General features: G+C 37.4%; 1 protein-coding gene across 7 annotated transcripts in view; it reads right to left on the reverse strand.

The window, feature by feature from the left end:
• EHBP1 (EH domain binding protein 1) overlaps nucleotides 1-19,042 on the reverse strand; it is a 333,194-nt gene that overhangs the window by 161,421 nt on the left and 152,731 nt on the right. For 4 of the 7 annotated variants that reach the window (XM_017522174.2, XM_017522171.2, XM_017522177.2 and 1 more), the window contains exons 8-10: nucleotides 7,817-7,921; nucleotides 7,038-7,160; nucleotides 2,051-2,291 (exon numbers count right to left, since the gene is read on the reverse strand). In XM_017522174.2, coding sequence (XP_017377663.1) covers nucleotides 2,051-2,291; nucleotides 7,038-7,160; nucleotides 7,817-7,921 — 469 coding nt within the window. The remainder of the gene's footprint in view (nucleotides 1-2,050; nucleotides 2,292-7,037; nucleotides 7,161-7,816; nucleotides 7,922-19,042) is intronic. The other 3 variants (XM_037736195.1, XM_037736194.1, XM_017522179.2) reach the window with 1 other exon arrangement.

Consider the following 19,042-nt stretch of genomic DNA (forward strand, 5'->3'; position numbering starts at 1 on the left):
TAGGCCACTGAAGTTGTTCCACAGCTCATTGATTCTCTGTTATTTTCTTCCTTCTCTGTTTCAATCTGGATGGATTCTATCACTATGTCTTTAGGTTCACTAGTAGTATTTCGTTCCTTTTGCAGTATTTAACAAGGGGTTAACCTCATCCAGTCTATTTTTCATCTGACTTTGTATGAGATGAAAAATCTCATCTCTATAAATTCAATTTGGATTTTTTAATATCTATGCTCATGTTTTCTTCTACCTTCTTGAATATCTGGAGTATATTTATAAAAGTTATTTTACCATGTTATCTTTTAATTCCATCATCTGTCCCATCTCTGCATCTATACTAATGATTATGGTTTCTCCTCATTATGGATCAGGTCAGATTTTCTTGTTTCCTTACATGCCTGATAAATGTTTGATGGGCTGTCATACAGTATGAATTTTATGTTTTGTGTGCTGGATTTTTTGGTGTTGCATGAAATTGTTTTGAGCTTCATGTGTGATGTAGTTAAGTTACTTAAGTTTGATTCTTTTGAGCCTTGCCTTTAAGCTTTGTTAGGTAGGCCCAAAGCTTTTAGTCTAGGGCTAATTTGGCCCCACAACTGATGGATTAACTCCTTGAGGGCTTTACTCAATGTGTTAGGAAGTCTTTCCTCTCTGGCTGATGGGAATACAAATTATTCTTGGTCCAGAGCAAACTCCAGGGATCGTTCTGTTTGTTTCTTTGTCCTTGGTGACTTCTTCGCATGCATGCTGATCCATACTCAGCTAAAGAATCAGGAGGGGCTTTTTACAGATCTCTGAAGTTCTATGAGTAGTGTCCATCATTCAGGTATAAATTCCTTACTTCTTCTCTCCTACAAATTCTAGTCACCTCAGTACTCCCAAGTCCAAACTCTGTCTCCTTAATTCAGGGTGATTACTGGCATCTGTCTGAGGTTTTTTTCTCTCTGAACTGCAGTTAGAAACTCTCTCCCACAAATAAAGTTACATAATTTTAGGGCTCATCTTTGTTTCTGTTCTCTCAGGTATCATTACCCTGTGTTATTAGTGTCCAATGTCTGAATCCTATTGTTTCATATAATTTTATTCCATTTTTACTTGTTTAAGAGGCTAAATCCACTCTGTGTTATCCCAACATAGCTAGAAGTGGAGGTTTTGCTGCTGCTTTTTTTTTTGAGACAGAGTCTCACTCTGTTTCCCAGGCTGGAGTATAGTGGCATAATCCTGGCTCACTGCAACCTCTGCCTCCTGGGTTCAAGCAATTCTCCTGTCTCAGCCTCCTGAGTAGCTGGGATTACCGGTGCATGCCAATGTCAGGCTAATTTTTGTATTTTTAGTAGAGACGGGGTTTCACCATATTGATCAGGCTGGTCTCAAACTCCTGACCTCGTGATCCACCCACCTTGCCCTCCCAAAGTGCTAGGATTATAGGCATGAATCATAGTGCCCAGCCTGCTGATTTTAAAGCACACTTAGGGCAATGGTCTGTAGCCCTATTGGCTGTGTACTGTATAACCCCAGATTACAATGTGAACACATCCTCATTTTATCCCTACTCTAGATTTGGGCAAATGGCAGCCCTAATTACAGTCTATTCATACTAAGCTTGGGATAATCCCTAATTTATAAATGTTATGATTTCATTGGTACCTAAACAAGTCTTATCAAATCAATATCACAAATGATTATTTTGTTTAACTCCACAACAGACTTATAACATAACTGAAGTTTAATGTCCATAGAGTTTGAGGGAAAAAAAACCACCTAAATACCATGTATAATACAGTTTCTGTGAGAAGAAACTATTGGAATTCCAACCACAGAGTCTAGGAACATATTTTCCTCACCTATTAGTTTAGGGTCTACATACATCTACCTGGAAGGGGTTGGGAGAATAAGAATTAAGACTATATACATTCAGATAGTGGATGAGTTAGATACTGACTTATAATGTGTACATTAATAATTTTTACCCCTCTAAAGGTATGTTACAAAAGGATCTCTTTAGTTAACATAGAGACTAACTTGCAATGACAGCAAAATTAAATGTACTTACTCATCCAACTCTTCTTCTTCAGTTTTAGAACGATCAGCATAGAGGTACTTGCTCATGTCCACAGGTCTTATATTTTTTCTTTTAGTAGACTGGGGAGGAGAATCCTTTATGGTCACAAATGCTTCTGGCTCATCAAACGGGTTTAAATACTGTGGAGTCTGTACCTCTTTAAAGGGATTATAGCTGTTATTATAAAAAGAGTCTTCTGTTTTTCTAGGTGAAGCTGTTTCAGTGATTGGCTCTATAAAATAATAACAGATTAATTAAATCACAATAATACCATATGATATTTTTAAATATTGTTTAGTGTTTTCAAAAATATGCACTAATGAATTAATAAACTACGGGACTGAGAAAGCGCAAAGCAATAATAAAACAATAATATATTTTAGAGGGGCTAAGTATTCTTAATGTTCAGAAGATATGATATCTAAAATCACTGTCTCTTTCTCTGGGAATAGTACTTCCAAAACTGGCATTTTGGGATCATTAATGTTTCTTGAAAGCCTTTGCAGTATCTAATAGTATTAACATTATGGTATGCCAATTTTGAAAATGTTTTCTTAGATGTGCAAAATTATATTCTTTTATTGTAGTCTACTAGCTTGCCATTAAAACCAATACATGATAATACATTTCTGTTTTTAAAAGAACATGAAATGGGCCAGTTGTGTTGGTGTGCACCTGCAGCCCCAGTTCCTAGGGAGGCTGTGGTGAAAGAATAGCTGGAACCCAGGAGTTCGAGGCTGCAGTGAGCCATGACTGTACCACTGCACTCCAGCCTATGTGACAGAGTATGACCACAACTCAAAAATAAAATTTAAGGCCAGGCATGGTCGCTCACACCTGTAATCCCAACACTTTGGGAGGTCAAGGCAAGTCATCACTTGAGGTCAAGGAGTTCGAGACCAGCCTGGCCAATATAGTGAAACCCCATCTCTACTAAAAATACAAAAATTAACTGGCATGGTGGCAGATGCCTGTAATCCTAGCTACTTAGGAGGCTGAGGCAAGAGAATCACTTCAACCCAGGAGGCAGGGGTTGCAGTGAACTGAGACTGCACCACTGAGCTCCAGTCTGGGCAACAGATTGAGACTGTGTCTAAGATAAAATAAAATACAATTCTAAAAAATAAAATAAAAAGATCAGGAAATTGATTCATTTTTGAAACTTTTTTGGTATTTACGTAAGCACACACAACTCAGGAATCTGATAATTCATTCTGTCTGTGTTGTCAATATACTCACACATCACTGAACTTGTTTTCTCAAAGTTTTCAAAGAGCAGGTTTCTGTATGGTACGAGACCTTAAATCTTTAGAGCTTTTAATGAGATTATTTTTCAATGTAACTTAGATTCAATCAATAAGAAGAATAACACAAGTATCTTCAACTTGAAAGCACTATACTAAAATAACACTGGTAAGCTGATAGATGTATTATATTAAGTTTTTCTAACTTTTATTATTTCAAATTTTAATTTGAAAACAATAGTACTTTTATTTATTTTTTTGAGACATAGTTTCACCCTGTTGCACAGGCTGAAGTGTAGTGGCACAGTCTTGAACTCCTGACCTCAAATGATCTACCTGCCTCGGCCTCCTGAAGTGCTAAGATTACAGGCATGAGTCACCTTGCAACAATCGTACATTTTTTTTTTTTTTTTTTTTTGAGATGGAGTCTCACTCTATTGCCCAGGCTAGAGTGCAGTGGTGTGATTTTGGCTCACTGCAACCTCTGCTTCCCAGGTTCAAGCAATTCTGAGTAGCTGGGATTACAGGCGCACGTTGCCATGCCTGGCTAATATTTGTATATTTAGTAGAGACGGTATTTCACCATTTTGGTCAGGCTGGTCTCAAGCTCCTGATCTTGGCCTCCCAAAGAGCTGGGATTACAGGCATGAGCCACCGTGCCCGGCCTCAATGGTATTTTTAAAATAAAACTCTGACTCAAAATACAAAACCACTATAATAGTAGTAGTACTTAGCATGAGGCTTTTTCTTCTTTTATGTTTATTAGTATTTTAAAACCAAACAAGAATTTGTAATAAAACTGTCCAAGATTTGCTAATGAAAATATTTTCTCAAATTGTAGAAAAATTTCAGCAAGCCAAAAATCACAGTGTGTTAAAAGTAATTTTAATTATGCCATGCAATACTAACAAAATATTCTACGAGAGGAAGGTAGAAAATTGGTTATTGAAATTCTCAAGAAAAATTGTTTCATAAGTGACATTTTAAACAACTTAATCTGATTATAAAAATTTTATGACTGACACTTATTAATGACTTTTATATTTTAAAGTCAAATTACATATGCTCTAGATGTTAGCCCAGAAAATTTATTTTGTCTTTATGTTGAAAAGAACATAAAATGAAAAACTTCTGAGCTGAAACTCTGTACACCATGGGGAAGCAATTAAAAAGTCTGAAAAAGATGTCATAAAATCATAATAAATCAATCCTGAAATGAATTTAAACATAGCCTATATTAAAGAAGAGACTCAGTAACACTATCTTTTGTAATACCATGATAATATTCAAACTTAACACCAGTAGAATCTTTATAATTATGTAAATTAAGCATTTTCTTTGCTCCTTAAGGGAAGAGGGGCTGTAAAGTTTTTCCTATCCAATTGTGTGCTAACAAATGTCAGGGCTCAAATGCTTAAGAAACCGACAAAATGGGTTAATAAAAATAAGATTTTTATTTTTTCTTTCAGGAAGAGGACTGTAAAAATTAACCCAAGCAAAGTCATCAGTTACAAAACCAAAAGCAAGAAAGTATACAAATTACAGAGCAATATTTGAAGATGCTAGAATAGGCAACAAAGGCAGATTTCGGAGAAAAGTATTTCTTTTTTTTCCCTGAGCTGAAGTTTCAAACACTGTTGCCCAGGCTGGAGTGCAGTGGCATGATCTTGGCTCACTGCAACCTGTGTCTCCTGGGTTCAAGGGATTCTCCTGCCTGAGCCTCCCGAATAGCTGGGATTATAGGTGCGCAGCCCACACCAGGCTCACTCTTGTATTTTTAGTAGAGATAGGGTTTCATCGTGTTGGCCAGGCTGATCTTGAACTTCTGGCCTCAAGTGATCCACCCACCTCAGCATCTCACAGTTCTAGGATTACAGTGTAAACCACTGTGCTCAGCCTATATTTAATACCTTTCTAAAAAAGCCACTCAAGCACATAAATACAAGAGAACTAAAGCTGTAAAAGCAAAAAAAGAACCATCTGAACAATTGCAACACATTTTTCTTCCCCAAATACTTCTGTTTTGAGGCTGCAAGCTTTTAATCAATAAAGATAAATTATTTCTATAAAAATATTTTTATAATAAAATATACTTACCCCAAAGACTCTAATAGGGATATATTTAAAAAGAACACTGGTTGACACATATTTGTTTAGATTTACAGATATAATTAAAGATTCTGAATCAGGCTGGCTTACCTCTTCTACACAGAAATATGATCTTATGTGTTGTCTGCTACTCTCTTTTATACCTCCAATAACAGACTTAAATTTAGAAAACTTGATTTTAAAATAGGAAGTTCAAATATTAAATGTCTCAAAACATTTTGTAAGTATTTTTGAACTCAATATACTTAATTGTATGTAGTATAAAATCAAGAAGTTGTGTGGTCAATAGAAGATAACTGATTAAGAATCTTAGCTCCAAATCCACCTCCATTTACCTAAAGTAAAATCATTTAACTTCTTTGGGTTTCAGCTTCCTAATCTATGAAAAGAGGTAGTTTACTGCCTCTAAGATTTATTGTAACCTTTTTAAGATTTAAAATACAAGCCGGGCGCGGTGGCTCAAGCCTGTAATCCCAGCACTTTGGGAGGCTGAGGCGGGTGGATCACAAGGTCAAGAGATCGAGACCATCCTGGTCAACATAGTGAAACCCCGTCTCTACTAAAACTACAAAAAATTAGCTGGGCATGGTGGCGCGTGTCTGTAGTCCCAGCTACTCAGGAGGCTGAGGCAGGAGAATTGCCTGAACCCAGGAGGCGGAGGTTGCGGTGAGCTGAGATCGCGCCATTGCACTCCAGCCTGGGTAACAAGAGCGAAACTCCGTCTCAAAAAAAAAAAAAAAGATTTAAAATACATTCATAGTATACAGCCCTCAAACAAAATAAAAATGCATTAATACAAACGTACTATTAACAATTTGCAGTCCGGTAAGAAGGGAGAAAGTAAAGGAAGAGGAGAAGGAGAAAGAATTATAAAATGATATTGCTATCACACAGTGAATCTTAAAGCTAAAAACCTCACTTTCACCATGACAGGCAGTAGCAAAATTATTTAAAACTCATGAAGATTTCATAGACGCAGTCAAAAAAGATATAAACAGTGGTTAATCATTCTTTCATTTATGTTAAGCAAAAAGAGTTTAATTAAACATAAGTCTCACTTCTGCAGCAGCCCTTAGCAAAGCTTTATGAGTTCAAAACTACTCGATAAGAAAAATGACTGAAGAAAAAAAAAAATTGCTAGTTGTATACCTCACAAGTAAGCCATACATATAATAGCAGTGATCCTTAACCTTCTCTCAGCTCCATGTTTTCACATGCATAACTCACTGTTACTACTAATTCTCAGCTAGAGAATCTCAGCCAGAGAGACATAGAGTTAGGGGCAGAAGGGCTCATCAGACTAAGCATCAGGGAAAATGAACCATAGAGAGAAGCTGCCTCTACCACCCCAAAATCAGTACATCCCATATTCTGATCTTACTTGGTAGGCCAAATGAGAGAGACTTGTAAAGCCCCATGTAAATGTTTATGTAAGGCATTCTTATTTCTTTAAAAGTTAATTCCATAGAAGTAACTCAGAATTGCTGATCAACTCCAAGTGGTATTGAAAATAATAGTATCATTATAAACAATAAATTTTTTTGTTAGTCTCTTAAAATATTTTCCTGCCCTTATAATTCAACTTGACTATACAAAGACTTTAAAAGTACAGAAAAACTTGCTACCTTCTGAGTCAGGATCTCCAAATGGATTTAATTCTGCAACATCAGGGTCATCAAATGGATTTGAATTCACAGTAGCCACATCCTTTTCTGCTTCATCCAAGAAGTTAAGTTTGTTGATAAGCTCTGAAAATAAACATATGGGTTAGTTCCATGTTACAGTTAAGCATAAGTATTGATCATTAATGAAACATTTCAAATGGTAAAAATTCACATGAATAATACCTGCAAATAATAGTATATAGCATTTTACCAATGGCAGAATGCCATTCAAGTATTTTGTAGCATACCAACATTTTCAAATAAAACAAAACAAACATTTGCATATTAATTGAAAATTACATCAGATAATGAACTATACTAAAGAAACTTTCATCTCAATTTAATTTGATCCAATAAAAAAAGTGTTGACATAGATTTTTAGAAAAAACATTCTTCACTCCCAAACATGAATAACTGAAATGGGCTTATGATAAGCAAATATTCTAAAAACAATATCTTTATAATATATTAACACACTGAAGAAATAGCATGTTATATGACCAAGTATTATCCTAGAAAAGGTTTTAAAATCACTATCAAGCATCCTGACACAAGACTTTGCTAAAGATAAGTTCTGTTATCTTGTTGCCTGTTGGTGCACTACAAATTACCAAAGAAAACATTCAAGGAAAGCACAAAGACAAAACTGACAGCTAAATACAGACAGAAGTCAAGAGGTAGCAGATCACAGTAAATACAGGCAATCAGAAGCAGAAAGAAAAGGAGGAAAGCTCTTAGACCTTCAGAGGAACTGGCTGATTTAGCTGAAGGCATATTTGCTTGCTTTATGCAGTCATCTTGATCTTCATCTAAGCTGCTCAGAGCATTCAACTGGTTTACAATTTCTGTAAACAGAAGCCAGTCAAGACAAATATAAGGTAAGGTCATTTAATTAAAGAGAAGTAGGAGCATGCTGTTACCCAAAAAGACAAAGAGGAGATGTCTGGTTAATCAACAGAATACATTCAGTGGATGTTATTTTGATGAACTATAACAGACATGTTTAACAGAATATTATGCTGTACTCATAAAATAGAAAGTGTTTTATTGTTAAATGTATACTAGTAACATAACTATGTTAATAAACACAAAACAGAGATAATAACCCAAGAAGTTGACACTGGCTTTCACATTTTTCATTTGTAAAATAGAATTTTACTTTAAACATATACATTAAAAAAAGAAAAAAAAGCCGGGCGCGGTGGCTCAAGCCTGTAATCCCAGCACTTTGGGAGGCCGAGGCGGGTGGATCACGAGGTCAAGAGATTGAGACCATCCTGGTCAACACGGTGAAACCCCGTCTCTACTAAAAATACAAAAAATCAGCTGGGCATGGTGGCACGTGCCTGTAATCCCAGCTACTCAGGAGGCTGAGGCAGGAGAATTGCCTGAACCCAGGAGGCGGAGGTTGCGGTGAGCTGAGATCGCGCCATTGCACTCCAGCCTGGGTAACAAGAGTGAAACTCCGTCTCAAAAAAAAAAAAAGAAAAAAAAAGAAAAAAAATACTCTTGATACTGTAGAAAATATTTGTCATTTGTTTTATGATATTCTACACTAAAAGTTTTAAGAATATAAATGCACAAATCATGTATATAGTAAGTATGTATTCACATTCCATTTAAAAAATCAGCACTAAAACAAGAAAAGCAAACAATGGCTACTATTTTCTACTCCCGTTTTTTAATAGGATCTGTTCTTTTAAGGCAACTCTAGAGTTTATGTTTTAGAAAAATCTTATAATAAAGATAATAAAAGACAAAAAAAGGACAGAAAAAAAATTAAGATACAATTTTTTACATGAGTCATCTATATTTTAAACAACCCTGAATATGTAAAATTATCACTCACTGGGTGAAAATTAGACAACTCAAATAACCTTTTAGGGTACTACAGGTAGTCCCTGATGTTTCCAAAGTTACAACCTAGGAATAACTTAGATGTAATGATACAGTAAATAGATTCAGATTATCCAGTAGGAAAGAAAGAAAATTATTAGAAGTAGAACACAGTTGTAAATCTGACATTAGAAGTATGTTCTTTAACATTGTAAATCTAAGGACACATGCTAAATTTTATTTGAACTAAATCATCTAATATGCATTTATAATACAGCTGCCTGCAAGTATTCATCTATTGAACAAATATTTATTTATCAGTCTATGTCAAGACCTATTCTTGGGACACTAAAACGGACATGGTATTGTCCACATGGAATTTACATTCTATAGAGACACAACTTAACATGGAAACAGACTTAACAAATACCTACAGGCATACCACATTTTATTGCACTTCCCAGATGTTCCATTTTTTTTAATTAAGTAAAGCGCTTTTTTTTTTTGCTTAAAGCATCAAAAAATTTATTATCCAACTGTTGTAGGGATCAGATTTGCTGGGCTAAAATTAGGATGTTTGCTAGGCTGCATTCTTTTTTGGCGCCTATAGGGCAGAAATTGCTTCCATCCCTTTTCCAGCTTCTAGAAGTCACCCTTGTCTAGAAGCCACTCCTTAACTTATGACCCCCTTCCTCCATCTTCAAAGCCAGCAACAGTGGGCCAAGTTGTTCTCACATCACATGTGTTGACTTTCTCTTCTGCCTCTCACTACCATTTTATGCACCCTGGCAATTATACTGAGCCACATGGATAACCTAGCAGACTCTCCACTAAGACACGGTCAGCATATTAACAACCTCAATTCCATCTGCACCTTACGAATTGAAGGTTTGTGGCAACTCTAAGATTACCAAGTCTAACAGCACCATTCTCCCAACAGCTCATTTTATGTCTGTGTCACATTTTAGTAATTCTCACTGTTAGAGGATCCTTGGGATGTAGCTTCTCTGGCTGGAAACGTCTGTAGCTGGTAGTGCCTTTAACCAAGTTTTTTGCTCAGGCCTGCTGGACTCATTCCACTCACTTGGCCTGACATGCTGTTTTCGGCTCATGCTACCGACCTAGGTCCCATACCTACCAAAGACAAGCAAATCAGGCATGGAGTGCTGAGGGGAGTGTGAGTGGGTGTGGGGTCCAGCCACTTGCAGTCAGACACACCAGCTGCTGCAGGAGCATAGGAAGCTCCATGTAGTAGCATCGACACCCGCTTTCGGCAAGGCTGCAGGTAGAAGAGGTGCACTGCAAGCAGTTTTCACGTCTGGCACAGGGGAATGTGGTGGCGCCTGGAAGCTTGGATATGCCAGGAACCAAAGGGCCCCAAAGAGGGAGTCATAGCCCTGGCATGGAGAGCTCCCAGATATGGGCTACCCCTGATGGGTAGCAGCTCTTCTCTCTCTTCGCCTGCAATATGTCGAAGAGAAAGAGGAATATGGGAGCAAGGGGCATGTTTCAGCCCTGTTTGTGTTATAGCTCTTTTAGCTTTGCCATTCAATGGCGCTAAAAGAGCTGAGTTCTTGTCCTGCAACCAGGAAGAATGAGGTACACAGACAAGTGGAGGGTGAGCAACATAAAGAGCAGCTTTGTTCTTTGCACCACAAGCAGGGTGTCCTGATGATGTTCAGCTCCTAGCAGAGAGGAGAACCTGAAACGGGAAGCTCCTCTCTTCAGGCAGGTCATCCTGTCGATTCTGCAGCTCTCAGCAGAGAGGAGGCCATGGAATGGGTTGCTCCTCTTTGCAACTGGTTGTCCCAATGTCTTCCCAGCTCTCAGCAGAGTGGAGGTCCTGTAGTGGGTTGCTCCTCTCTGCAGGCAAGTCATCCCATCAACTTCCCAGCTCTCAGAAGAGAAGAGGCCCTGGAATGGGTTGCTACTCTCTGCAGCTGATTGTCCTGATATCTGCTTAGCTCTGATAGAGCCCGGGGCTTTCATGGGCCTCAGAGAAGGGAAATTGCATGCTGACTGGGCAGCCCAGAAAAGGCACCACAATCTCCCACTCTGGTCTGTGGGACTGGCAGCCTGGCCCGCAGCCTGGCCCCCAGCCTTCAGGTCCTCCCTAACCTGAAGATGGGGCCTCACTGTGGACTCCCCTCCTTCCGCCTAGGAACTTACCTCCTGCTGCCATTCATGGTGCCCAGGCTGTAGGTGCCAATAGGTGCCTGCAGGCCCACATGGAGCTGCCCTTAGCCCTTCATCAACTTCCCTACTATGTTTGTTGGTCCCCAAAATCCAGAAGGGGTCTGGGGCCGAGGTGGCAGGGGGCTGGCATGTCAGTACTGGCCTGAGCAGATGCACACCTGGCCGGTCTGTGACAGCACCCGAGCTCAGCTCCAACTTTGTTCCAAGATTGGAGCAGGTGCCAACAGCAGGGAGAAGCCAGGCAGCAGGGGCAGGCACTTCCAAGCCTGAGAGGGCAGGGGAAGTCTCCCCAGGCCCCCAAGATTGCAGGGATGTCTGGGTCTGCAGCTGAGATTTGGGTGGCTGCAGCTATGCTCAGGGTTGAGATTCCTACCTGCTCTCTGCAGCAGGAGACCCAGATCCACAGCCACAACTTGGGCAGCTAGAGCTGCACCCAGGAGGGCAGGGCTCCTGCCTGCTCCAGGGCCCAAGAACACAGGAGTACCTGGGTCCACATCTATGGCTTAGACAGATGTAGTAGCACCCAGAAAGTCCCTTCCCCAACTCAGAAAGGACGGAGCTCCTGCTTGGAGTGTGTAGCCTCAGCCATGACTCCCTGCTGCAGCAGGCATGACGGAAGCCACCACTCCAGGTAACCCGCTGCTACCATCATCACCATACTGTAAACCATTTCATTATATCTGTTATCATGATTCGTGACAAGTGATCTTTGCTGTTACTACTAAAATTGCTTGGGGCTGCAATGAACTATATGCATGTAAGATGGCAAACTTCATCAATAAATGTGTGCATTCTGACTGCTCCACCTAGTTGCTCCCGCATCTACTACTCCCCAGCCCTCCTTATTTTCTCTGACACAATACACAATAATATTGAAACTAGGCAAGTTAAACCCTGTAATGGCCACTAGGTGTTCAAGTGAAAGGAAGAGTTCCACGTCTCTCCCTTTAAATGAAAAGCTAGAAATGATTAAGCTTTGTGAGGAAGGCATGTCTAAACCAAAGATAGTCTGAATGCTAGGAATCTCGTGCTAAAGAGTGAGCCAAGTTGTGAATGTACAGGAAAAATATTCTTGAAGGAAATTAAAAGTTCTATTCCAGTAAATACATGAAAGATTTTTAAAAATGCATAACAGCCTTATTGCTGATGTGGAGAAAGCTTTAATGGTCTGGATAGAACATCAAACCAGCCATAGCATTCCCTTAAGCCAAAGCCTAATCCAGAGCAAGGCCCTAACTCTAGTCAATTCTGTGAAGGATGAGAGACGTGAGGAAGCTGCAGAAGAAAAGTCTGAAGCTAGCAGAGGTTGGTTCATGAGGTTTAAGGAAAGAACCCATTTCTGTAACATGAAAGTACAAAGTAAAGCAGTGAATGCTGATACAGAAGTTGCAGCAAGTTGTCCAGAAGACCTAACCAAGATCATTGAAGGAGCTGGCTACACTGAACACAGATTTTCCATGTAGACAATACAGCCTTCTATTGGAAGAAGATGCCATCTAGCAATTTCCTAGCTAGAGGAGTCAAGTCAACACCTGCCTTCGAAGCCTCAAAGCTTCAAAGAACAAGCTGACTGTCTTGTTAGGGGCTAATGTAGTTTCAAGTTGTGATGATACTACCTTAAGTTGAAGTCAATGTTCATTTACCATTCCTGAAATCCTAGGGCTTTTAAGAATGATGCTAAATCTACTCTGCCTGTGCTGTATAAATGCAACAACAAAGCCTGGATGGCAGCACATCTTTTTACAGCATGGTTTATTGAATATTTTAAGCCCATTGTTGAGACTTGCTGTGCAGAAAAAAAGATGCCTTCCAAAGTATTTCTACTAATTCCTTTTTTGGGTGCTCCCTAAAAAAAAGTAACACCACTGCTCACTGACAATGCACCTGGTCACCCAACAGCTGTGATGGAGATGTACAAGGAGATTAGTGTTGTTTCTGCAGCACATAGTTCAAGGAGTAATTTTGATTTTCAAGTCTTATTATTTAAAAATACATTTTGTAAGATATAGATGTCATAGGTAGTGATTCCTCTGATGATCTGAGCAAAGTCAACTGAAAACCTCTTGAAAACGATTCTCTGTTCTGTGATGCCATTAAGAATTTTGTGATTCATGGGAGGAGGTCAAAATATCAACATCAAAAGGAGTCTGGAAGAGGGAAGAAGCTGATTCTGAACCTTGTGGCTGACTTTGAGGGGTTCAAGACTTCAGTGGAGGAAGTCACCACAATTGTGGTATAAATAGCAAGAGAACCAGCATTAGAAGTGGAGCCTAAAGACATGACTGAATTGCTGCAATCTCAAAATAAAACTTGAAAGAATGAGGGGTTGCTTTTCTGGATGAACAAAGAAAGCAGCTTCTTGACATGGAACCTACTCCTAGTGAAGAAGACATGACATAACAGTATTGCATACTTAACAGACTACAGTATAGTGTAAACATAACTTTTATATACACTGGGAAACCAAAACATTTGTGTGACTTGCTTTATGGCAATATTTGTTTTATTGTGGCGGTTTGGAACCAAACTCACAATATCTCCAAGGTATCCAGATATGAAAATACTAGGCTGTCAGAGATATGTTATAGACCTTTCAGTAAAATACCTATGAAAAGTTGATAAGCTTATCAACTTCCTTTTTCTGAATGAGAAAATATATTTTGCTTAAACAAAATTGCTTGAGATAGTCAGGGTAAATCACAGAAAATAGGAAGTAAACACAATTAATACCAATTGAACTTTTTATCCCAATTTGAACAGTAGGAGCTTAATAGTCAGACTTTATAAAGTTTCTTCTTCCATCTTGTTCTGTCAATAGTTTTAAATCCTACTCTGACTCAAGGTGACCTAGTAAATTTCTCAGTAGGTAGAATTCATTTATAAATTAGATCATTTACCTTCCACTTGCAGTTATTGTAATTTTGTAATTTTTAAGAAAAATATAATGGAGTGAGAGATCAATGTTAAGTGATTACCAGTCTCATGACTAATTTTTTTTTTTTCATTCTTTACTAGTTGGGCTTTTAAAAAAATTTAAAAGTGATATTTAACTTTAAAAATATGAATAACTTTGAACATATAAAAAGAAATATTAATAACAGCAGCTAACAATTATTCATCAGTGGGAAAGGCTTTGCATCCATTATCAGTTAATTCTCATAAATAATCAAAAAATAATTATTATTCACATCTTATCGTGTATATTAGTATTATTTATTTGTCCTACAGGAATAACTTTGAAAATATAAAATATGAATAACTTTGAAACTATAAAATATAAAAATAAATATTAATAATAGCAGTTAATTATTAAGCAGTGGGAGAGGTTTTGCATCCACAATCAGTTAATTCTCATAAATAACCAAAGAAGTATTATTATTATCCATATTTTATCATGTATCTTAGTATTATTTGTTTGTCCTATATTCCTATATATGTAATAGGTCAAAAAATGTTTATATAATGCTCAAATATTTGTAGTTTTCTTTATACAGCTAAGATATTTTAATTGCCTTATGCTCCTAAAAGTAATCTCGATGAGAGAAGAAATCAATCATTTATTAAAATCTTATATAATGAGCACTGCAGGGAATATAGAAGAAGTATTAGACTTAGTTCCTACCTTCAAACCATTAATATTGTTCTATAGAGTTTTAGGTATAATGTAGGCATTTAAAAAAATACTATCAAGATGATTCTATTATATAACTAAATTATTTTTCCGAATGCTTAAAGTATTTCTTCCTCATCATCATGCTTTTGGTGACATCTAAAATCACTTATGGCCATTTCCTCATTAACTAATTCAAAGTAATTTCTTCTTTACACTGTCTTCACCAATGACAAACTGTCCTAGTAGTTTCCCCCATTTATCCTTAGCTTAAGTAAATCCCTACTTCACTCCTAGAACTTCTGCTTCTAGAACTTTTATTTACATTAACAGAGTGAAAAGGTAATTTTGATTCTCTATACCAATATTTGGTTTGCAAATAAATTTGATTCTCAATACCTTTATTTGGTTTGCAAATAAATGTTAATCCAAATCATAAAAAGGCAATCTCCAAAAAACTACCACTTATCTCTTTAATAAGCATTTATCAAATACCTATTATATGCCTGTGCTCGTACCTGCTCTCATGGCTTTATATTTTAGTGGGGTAGATAGGCAAGTAAAGTAATATACAGTGTATCATAAATATTATGATTGAGATAGCACTGTAGACTATGGGAAACTAACTGAAAGAGAGACATATAACTCAGAGGTTAGGAGGGATTCCTGGATTTTTATCTACATTTGAGCTAACACAAGACAAATAGACATATAATTATTAAAATAAAAGAGGAAATGGATGGGGACAAAGGAAGGTAAAGAGAACATGACATACTAGAGGAACTGCAAGTTGGAGTTTAAGATGCCAGTGATAGGAAATGGAATGAGATGGGGCTGGCAAACGTCCTATTATGAAAGTTGTTATGATCAAACTAAAAAATGTGAACTTTATTCTGAGAGTTATGGGAATCTAGCATATTTCAGAAACAACATTAAAGCAGCAACATGGTGGAAGCATTTGAAAAAAAAGGATAGGAAGCAAGACAAAGCATTGCCACTCCATGAAGGAAGGCACTCAATGAATACTTGTTAACTGAATAAAAGATTAAGAAGTTTTGATGATTAATTTGGCATAGATGATAGGCAAAGAAGTCTAGGATAAGTGCTGTGTTTGTGTGTTGGGTGACTGTGTGGATAGCAACTGAGACTGGGGCTATTCAGTTTTGGACAGCTGGTGAAACTTCCCATGCAAATACTTCAATTGGCAGTTGCTATGTGGGTCAACAGCCTAAAATGCGTAATTTTGTTATGTATCTATCTTTCTAAAAAACTACTTTTCTGTTTATTCCAATTTTCTACAATGTTTTACTTTTATAATCGGAAAAACGTAACTGAAAAGAAACTTCATAACAAAAATTTGTTCCTGGAATTTTTCTTAATGGGAAGGTTTTGCAATTACATGCTACCCTGACCAAATATATTACCCAACCCAATATATTTATGAAATACTTTATTGATTTACAAAGTCTTATTTCACAGAAAATTGAAACTGTTTGGAAAATGCTAATAATCTTATGTAACAGTGTAAATTTCTCCCCTACTACTACTCAAATTGAGCAATAAACCCATATATTTCCTATAACTGTATGTCGGTATGAACCTGCTTCACATTGGTGAGAATAAGAGAAACTAAATTAGGGGCAGACAATCGAAGCAAAGGGTCAAGTAATTTGAGATTCTTCTTTACTGTAAGGAAGGCAAAAGAAGATAGAAATTGACCACCAGAGGTTATCATATTGAACAAAAAAAGGTGAGGATGGGGATGGCAGCATGAAGAGTAGGTGGCTTTTTCCTTTTAAGAAAGTCTGTAGTTGAGTTAAAAGAAAAAAAAAAAAAACTTCCTAGAGCTAGAACATACCTGCAAATTTTGCAGCATCCTCGTTATTCGCTCAAGTATTACAAGATTCAGGTGTATCTTATTTTAAGATGGTCTAAAATAGTAACACTTAAACTTACTGGCAGAGATTAAGGTAAAAAAGATACCACTTTCTCTACAGGCTTAAGCCCATAAATATGTGATTGCCTCTTCTAGGATACTAGCATCTTCTGATTCTCCTCCTCTCTCGGACTGAGAGTTCTGTCTCAGTCTCTTTTAATAATAATTACTCTTTCCTCTGCCTAGGGTCTCATCACAGGTCCCATTCTTTTTTTCCCCTAAATCTGTTCTTTTTGAAAGAATTCATCCATTCTCTTGGCTTAACCACACACATAAATGAAGATAATTCTCAAATACATACTGAGTGCCAGACTTGAATTACCAATGACCTAGTGGGCACTTCTATTCTAATGACCTTAGATAGTCCCCTCATACACTTAATATATTAAAAATAGAATTCAACAGCTATGCATCTGTGTCATGTTCATCTTGTATTTCTAACAAGTAGCAATTTTAAGCCTATAGCTAGTACTTAATTTATATTGTAAATGAATGAATGAACTGAATGAGTCATAACACTCTGCATCATTTTATAAAGGTAGAAAGGTATATTTTTCATTTTTACATTATAGACATACTGTTTTGTTTATGTATCTATCTCTATGTCTACATATGTATACATATATCTATAATGTTCCATTTATCTATAAAAATGTTATATTTTAATCCACCACTTCAAAATTTGGTGACTTAAAACAACAAATAATTCTCTCTCAAGGTTCTCTGGGTTGACTGGACTCAGCTGGATAGTTCATTGTAGTTAGATGGCAGCTGGGCTGAAGTCAGCTGAAAGCCTGGCAGGACTGGATGTCCAAAATGGCCTTACTCAACGTTTGATTTTGGCTGGAAAGGCTAGAAAACTTGCAGATGGCCCGGCATATCTCTCTCTCTTGCTCTCTCTCTCTCTCTCTCCAAGTGACCTGTCCACATGGCTAGTTTGGAGTTCCTCTCAGCAATGCAGTCTCAGAGTAGATAAACCTTTTACATGGCAGCTGGTTTTTCCGAGAGCATGCATTACGAGAGGACCAAGCAGAAGCTAAAAGGCATCTTCCAGCTTAGTTCTGGAAGTTACCCAGTCACCATTCTATTTGTTAAAGTGATTTACTGGGCCAGCCCAGCTGCAAAGGAGGAGATTATAAAAGAGCATGAATACTAGGAGGTATTAATTCCTTAGGACACAGTCAGGAGACCAGCTGTATCACACAATAGATCAATAAATTAGAAAGTTAGAAATCATTTTCTTACAAATCTAAGATATTTACTATAATTTTTACATAACACTTTCCAGTATTTTACTAACACATATGCATAAAGGAACAAATCTTAGACTGTACAATTCAATGAATTTTGACAAACATATACACCCATATGACCCAAGTTACATAACATTTGCAACATCTCCCAAAGTTCTTTCATGCCTCTTTTCAGTCAATCCCCAGTCCCATAGGCTATCACTATTTTAATGTTTTTTACATATGATCAGTTTTACCTTTTCTAAAAACATTACATAAGTGAAAGTATATAGTATATTTTTTATGTAAAGCCTCTTTCACTAAGCATAATAGTTTTGAGGTACATCTATGTTGTAGGGCATAAGAATAGTTAATTTTTATTACTGAGTAGTACTCCATTCATGAATATACTACAGTTTAGTCATTCTTCTGTTGATATACACCTGAGCTACTTACAGTTTAGGACTATTATGAATAAATTGTTATGAATATATTTGTGCAAACCTTTTTGGAGACATGTTTTCATTTATTTGGAGTAAACACCAAGGAGGGGAATTGTTGAATCAGAGGGTAGGTATACGTTTACTGTTATAAGAAACCTGCTATGTGCTGGACATGGTGGCTCAAACCTGTAATCCCAGCACTTCGGGAGGCCAAGGCAGGAGGATCACTTGAGGTCAGGAGTTGGAGAACAGCCTGGCCAACATGGTGAAACCCTGTCTCTACTAAAAATACAAAAAAAAATTAGCTGGGCATGGTGGCATACACCTGTAGTCCCAGCTACTCAGGAGGCTGAGGCAGGAGAATCATTTGAACCTGGGAAGTGGAGGTTGCAGTGAGCTGAAATCATGCTACTGCACTCCAGCCTGGGTGACAGAGTAAGACTATCTCAAAAAAAAAAAATAAATAAAAAGAAACTCACTATGTGATGGTACCATTACATACTCTACCAATAATGGATGAGGGTTTGTTGGTCCACATCCTTGTAACCATTTAATATTGCCAATTTTTTCATTTTAACCATTCTACTAGGTATAGAGTTGTCTCTCACTGTGATTTTAATTTGCATTTCCCTGATTAAAAGCGATGTGTCACCGGGCGCGGTGGCTCAAGCCTGTAATCCCAGCACTTTGGGAGGCCGAGGCGGGTGGATCAC

Source organism: Cebus imitator, unplaced genomic scaffold (genome assembly GCF_001604975.1).
Source record: "Cebus imitator isolate Cc_AM_T3 unplaced genomic scaffold, Cebus_imitator-1.0 Scaffold23, whole genome shotgun sequence".
In the NCBI taxonomy this organism is placed as follows: domain Eukaryota; kingdom Metazoa; phylum Chordata; class Mammalia; order Primates; family Cebidae; genus Cebus; species Cebus imitator.